General features: G+C 45.1%; 1 protein-coding gene across 5 annotated transcripts in view; it reads left to right on the top strand.

The window, feature by feature from the left end:
* Window positions 1-684: 684 nt before the first annotated feature.
* Window positions 685-6530, top strand: part of ASAP2 (ArfGAP with SH3 domain, ankyrin repeat and PH domain 2) — an 81926-nt gene continuing 76080 nt past the window's right edge. For 4 of the 5 annotated variants that reach the window (XR_003535375.1, XM_027690321.1, XM_027690318.1 and 1 more), the window contains exon 1: window positions 859-1122. Coding sequence is in view for 4 of the 5 variants with exons in the window: in XM_027690321.1 (XP_027546122.1) it covers window positions 997-1122 (126 nt within the window). In the remaining variant the exon portion in view is untranslated. Of the gene's footprint in view, window positions 1123-6530 lie in introns of all 5 variants that reach the window. The other variant, XM_027690322.1, reaches the window with a different exon arrangement.

Raw genomic sequence — 6530 nt, 5'->3', positions numbered from 1 at the left:
TGCATCACTCACAAACGCCACCACTTGGGCTGAGTTTTGCCCTTTCTGCCTCGATTAATCCTTATGGCTTTATACTGAAGAACAAAGCATCTCCTCTGATATTAGCCCTTCCTCATCGAGTACAGAAAAAGCGTTCTAAGAATTTAGATATAAACGTTACTTAGCCTAGAAGTATTTTTGCACGGACCTTTTGGGAACGACAGCATTTCTCAGCTTTAGCTCCTTCGAAACTAGACAGCGAACTCGTAGCACAGATTAAACTGTTGAAATACAGATTATGAGCTATGGGGGAAGCGACTGTCCATGCACCTGCGGGCAGTCCCGGAGACCACAGTGCGGAGACCTGTCCTGGGGGCTTCTACCTGCTCCCCCTCGCATCAGACAGGCACCGCGCCTCACCTTGCCCTGCCCTTGGGTTTTTGTTGTTAAACACGATCTGAACCACACGGCTGGATTTGTCCTGCCTGTCGCTGGGATCACCCAGACGGCGCCTGCCATCTCCTGTCCCCTCGGGGCTCGGGAACGACGGCGGGCGGAGGGAGGGGGTGAGGGAGGGGGCCGCCATCTTCTCCGGGCGAGGGCCAGGGGCGAGTGCGCCGCGGCGGGTCCGCTCCGGGCGTGCGGGGAAGGGAGTGGGGTCGTGTGGCCGCGCCCCTGCCCCGTGTGTGTGTGAGGGAGGGAGGGGGAAAGCGAGAGGGAGAAAGCGAGCGGGAGGGCGGGGTGTGGAGGCAGCTCCTGCCGCTGGGCGTGTGCCCGGCCCCCGGTGCTGCGTGACCGCGCGGGAGGAGCAGGAGGAGGAGTGTGGGTGCGGGGAATTTCCTTGTGTGGCGGCGGAGGAACAACACCGCTCCAGACGGCGGGGCTGCGAGGAGGGCGCTGCCGCCGCCGCCGCCGGTTGCCGAGCGATGTGAGGGGGAGCCCCCCTGCGCCCTCCCCTCCCTGCCCCCGGAGCCGCCTGCTTTCCCCCTCCCTCCCCTCGCTCATCCCCGCCCCGCCATGCCGGACCAGATCTCCGTGTCGGAATTCGTGTCCGAGACCAATGAGGATTACAAGTCGCCCACCGCCTCCAACTTCACCACCCGGATGGCCCAGTGCAGGAACACGGTGGCGGCCATCGAGGAGGTGAGCCCGGGCGGGGGGCGCGGGGCGCGCAGCCCCCTCCGGCCTGGCTGCAGAGAACAAGGCGCTACCGGCGCTGGCTCCTGCCGCTCCCTCTCCCGCCCGGCCCCGAGCAGCGCCCTCGGCTGCCGCTCGGAGGAAATGGGGCTCGCCCGGGTGGAGAGGGGAAAGAAAAGGAGCGGGGGAAGGGCTGGGGCGCCGCTCCCCCGGCGCGGGGCTCCCGCTCCGCCCTCCCCTCAGCGCACGGCGGGGCAGGGGCGCCCCCCGCCCTCAGCCGCGGGAGCCTGAGCCGGCGCTTCTCTCTCCTGGTGCCGAGGAACCCCGATCCGGGCGGTTCCGTCCGTCTTCGTCCTACGTGAACTCTGCAGCCTCCCCCCCACAGCCCCTTCCTTCGCAGCGACACCTGAACCACCTCGGCCTCGCCAGCTGCCGAGGGGGGCTCGGGCTTTCCCTGTGTGTCCTTTCCCGGCGTGTGTCTGCCTGCCTCCCGGCACAGGTGGGATTTAATCCGCTTCCCACTTCCCGCACACACAGAAATGCAAACGTACTCCCCCCGGGCACACGGTTTAAGGCAGCCTTCCGTGCGGATCCGATCCCCCAGGGCCGTGCCCGCCTCTTGGTGCGCGGGATCCCGAGCTTGCTGTTCCCTGCCTCCTCCGGGACAGCCGGGCTGCGGGTGCCTGGCGTGAGTCGCTTTTGTCTCGCCAAGAGCCGGTTGTTTTCTGTCTTTAAAGATTCTCGGAACGTGCCGTTGAACCTGATGGCGAGAGCCCACCCTCTTCCCTCCCGCGGAGAGTAGCTGCGAGCACTCGAGAGAGGGAGACTATTTTCCCTCCTGTTTCAAATCAGAGGGAAATCTGGGACAGGTCTGAACACAGTGAGAGCGCATTCCACATCCCAGTCATACACGCACAATGAAATGAGAAGCGTCTGTGTATCTTGACTCCTCTAGCAGCTTCTCTGAAGTAACTTGTGGGAGGGGGGGAGTCTTACTTGAGCTGCAGATTAATTTGCTCCATCTACCTGTTACATCAGTTCTTATAGTGTATGTTTAGTTGATTTGTTTTGCAGTAAGCATATATTTTAAAAAGAGCCTCTTCAGCAAAAAGAATTGTGTCAGTAGTTGATGTCCCTTCTTACAAAAGAACTACCACTAGCAATGGATTATTAATGTGTTTCAAGTGAACAAAACCCAGGTTAGGTCTTTAAACACCCTTTTCAGGATTTTCCTGTTTTACCAGTTCCCAAAACCACTAAAGCAAGGAATTGAATTCAAAATAATCTTGTTCCTGAGGTAATTTTCTGCCCTGCAAGCTTGCACTTAAATGCCTGGATTTAATTATGCGTTATTAACCCAATAGTCTTAAGATCCACAGTTCTGTAACAGACAACTTCTTCTTGAATATTTATAATAATGAATCATTTTAATTGAAAGGTAGAGCTACTTAATAATTGATTAACACAAAATCGAAGTTGGTATAAGCATTTGGGTCAAAAGAAGTTTTGCTAGATTGAGAGATGTTTATTACAGTTCTCAAAAAAAATTGGTCTTTCTCTAAGTTCCAATTTCTGAAGCTGTATGGTTGCAAAAATGTCATATAATTTCTCAGAAAAAAACATGCAAAAAAGTTCTTTTTCACGTCTGATTGTACAAAATTTATATGTGATGGCATGAAATTTGTAACATATCTTAAGGTTTTTTAAAGATTCAACTTACTATGTTGTGTCTTGAAAACATTTTTTTTTCCATTAGGGGAATGATATGCATTTAAATATTTGAATTTAGTGGATTGGTATTTGGTTTTTAATGGAACTCAATTGGTATGTTAAATCTTTCTTTGTATCTCTGCATATTTCTTTTATTGGATGCTGTCTGCTAGCTTAGGTACAAAAATTATATTTTATAATAATGATGATAAAGAATGGGGCTAGTGTCTTATAGATCTAAGTAAAGTTTGCAAGGCAGGAGATGAGAGATTGCACTGGCAGTAGTTGTTAGAAGTATTGATCTATCTGGCACTTTTGGCAAAATATCAGCAATTGCTGCCTGTTTGTGCTGCTGTCCTAAAGCATGTGTTGAAATGACTACTGAATCTTTTTCTTTGTGATTTATCAAGAGCAACAAACACATTTTCATGGTTTCAGAATGTTGAAATCTTTTTTCAGACTTAGAATTCTTTGGTTTGGAAATACTCAGGTCCTTTAGTTTAGTCCTTTAGTGACGTGCCTGGTTTTTTCAGGTTAAATGTGATCCTTGGATAAAAAGCCATCTATAAATTGTGTAATAGAGAAGTCAGGGCTCAGCACTTTTTTTTCTGAAAGGCTGGGCAAGAAGTAGATCATCAGCTTGTTATGAACTAAGACTTAGTAAAGAATGCATGTAAAAGTGTACAGGGAATACAAAGAACCTATGCATTTCCAGTGGCACAGGTATGTGAAGCATTGGTTTCCAGTGCACACTGCTCTCTTGAAGCAGACAACACTCTCCTGGAAACTAGGAAGTCTGGCTGTGTATGATTGAGGGAATGTGTTACTTAAAGCAGTTAATAGGTAAGTTGAAACCGGCTGGCTGCTGACTTTGTGTATGCATTGATTTTAACAAGCGACTGTAAGAGCTGGTTTATTAACAAGACAGAATATTGTATACATTTATTAAATCAACAAATTAACTGGTTAATACTGATAATTAGAGGATGTCTCTTTACTGTTATTCCCAGAAAATCTGGTTCTGGAATAGAGTATACAACTGCCTGCATGAAGCCAACTCTAGTCTCCCAAACCTGGTGCTCCCTTGGGAGCTGGGGAGGCAGTGCAGAAGCACAGAGTGGGGAGGCTACTGTAGCTTGATAGCCTGGACTCCAACTCTGTGCAAACACAGATATGTTTCCACATCCCACTAGGATATCTTTTGCACTTAACATTGCTGGCTACCAGTTTTCTAAGTCTGTCTTAGTTAATTAGCAGGTGTCTTAATACTGTCTCAAAAGTTTAGTTAATGAGGCCTGGCTTTCAGTGGTAGAGTGGAAGAGGCTTGTTAAATGAGGAAATCAATAAGATGCTGGACAATTAAAAGTCTATAATTTACCACTATGTCTCTGTCAGCAATGGTATTGCTGTAAATCTGAGTTTGGATTAACTGACCTCTGTCCATTTCACGATATGTTTGATTCTTAGTATCAGTTGAAAATACTTTTAGTTTTACTGTTTTACGTGATTATATAGACTGATTACAGACCCTGGATCATGGCCCTTGAGATCACCAGAAGCACCTGCACTGCAGTTTGGGAACTGGTGCCTGTTCAAACACTTGGAGAAAGAGAATATGATTCTTTGCTGAATCTGATTCTTTGCTCTCAGTAGTGGAAAAGGGATTAGGAAAGGCGTGCTTGTGGAACACAAAGTGATTTCAAAGGGAATCACATAATTTCTGCATTGTTCTCAGATTAGGATGTTGCTTAGCAAAATGTTGGGAATCTTTAGCTTCTGCTAAAACAAAAGTACAAGTGAGCAATATATGTCACAGGCTCTTACAGGTTACTGTTTAATCTTTACACGTGTGATAGTGACTAAGATTAAACAAGTTTTAATTGAGAGAGTGCAGAGCATGGTCACGTGACTGGGGGAGGGGTTGCTTGAAATCGGTAATCTGGTCTGACAACTGCAGTCTTTTTAGTTGACTGTTTCTGTTAAAGGTCCCAGGATCTAAAAATGTGTGGTGACCATTTTTAAGCTATGAACACTTAAAAATCTTGGTTTAGTACTGCTATTGCTTAGCACACACACTTCTCTCTTTTATATGCTGTAAGTTAAATAAAATAGTACCTAAACGCTAATGAAGCCTCCAAAGTATCCTAATAGCTGTAATCATTAAAGATTTTTAGGAATTAGTTTAAAGAGTATTTTAATTGTTAGAATCCAAGAGGAAAACAGAGTGTAGCAGGCTGCTCATGTGCTGAAGACATTTCCATGTAAGTCAGGACTTGGAGTTTACCCACCTTAAACTTCACTGCATGCACAGATTTCCCTATGAAGCGAGGAGAATGGAAACACTGATAGAAGTTTAATAGGTAAATGAAATACCCTCCCCAACATAGTAACGCTTGCCGCTGGGGTGAACTTGTTCTAAGAAGTAGACAGGACAAAGATGTGGTGGAAAGATGTAAAATGTACAACCTAAAGAAACAGCATAGTGGTACCAAAGATGATCTTAGTTTTCTGGATAGAAATAAATTTCAGTTGTTATAGTCTATTTAAAAGCCATTCTCCAGGAATCTTTATAAAAGCTGAGAAATTAATATTAAAGGCTTAACTTGTAATTTCAGATCTCTGCTTGCCTTTGTTTTATAGGTTCCATTCCTATAAATAGAAATTCAATAATTCTGTTATTTTAAAGACTTTGACTTTAAAAGACTGACTTTTTTTTAATTACCATTCCTAGGAATGCAGCATTTCATTTCAGTGTCAAATCCTTTTCTTCCTCACTGTCATTTATAACTCAAGTATTTTCTGTCAGAAATGACAAAACTTCTTGCCACCTAAGGCAATCCCACAATTTTCAGCTGGCTTGGAGAGGCGTAAGGGATCGATGCTTATTGAATTTGACTCCCTTTTGTATGGCAAAATTCTTTAATTCTCTCTGCTCTATTTTAGTTCTGCAAAGCTAATGAGGGCAAGAGGTAATAACAGCTTGGTAGGGTGGGGGAATACAGGTGTGGATACATAGATACATGTATGTGCTTATGTTTTGCTCATTAGGTTTATAGGTGTGGAGTTTTGTCTTCCTTTAGTTCATGATTGTGACTTGCATTTAAAAGTTATGTGAAGAGGATGTTTCTGTATACTTTGAGAGGCAGTAGGATATGCCACATTTTGTAGTGCATTTTGGGAAATTTACTACTGTTATTTATATAATTCTTTTTAATAAAATATATCTTTGTGCCCACTACAATGTGCTCTTTAGTAGAACATACTTGCACACTTTTCTTACCTCATTATTAAATATAGTTCCATAAATGCATGTTGTTTACAACTTTTTTTGTGTTCTTCTTCTGCTTCCTTTCTGGAACCATGATTCTCTGTCATCAGCATCCAAAGAGGTTTCTGGAAAAGTCATTATGACACAAAAGGCATGATGATTTCAAAAGGAGTGTGGGAATTATTTTCTTTTTGAGAGGAATTTGGAGGATGGAAGTTGCAGAAATACAGGAGCTAAACTGTAGCTTTTCAGCTGGAGCTCTGTCCATATTTTAAAATAGAGAGTTTAAACCTTAAAGCTTTAAAGTACAGACAATGTACAGTCAGCTAAAGCAATGTGAAGCCATATAAGTACATTACTGTGCACCTTATCTTGGTGCATTTGGTGATGCCTCTGCTTCATATTACTAAATGCCCCCCCCATTCCTCATAGGAAG

Source organism: Neopelma chrysocephalum, unplaced genomic scaffold (assembly GCF_003984885.1).
Source record: "Neopelma chrysocephalum unplaced genomic scaffold, ASM398488v2 Primary Assembly neopelma1_80b, whole genome shotgun sequence".
In the NCBI taxonomy this organism is placed as follows: domain Eukaryota; kingdom Metazoa; phylum Chordata; class Aves; order Passeriformes; family Pipridae; genus Neopelma; species Neopelma chrysocephalum.
Note: the sequence above shows the minus strand (reverse complement) of the source record. Positions and strands in the feature narration are given on the sequence as shown.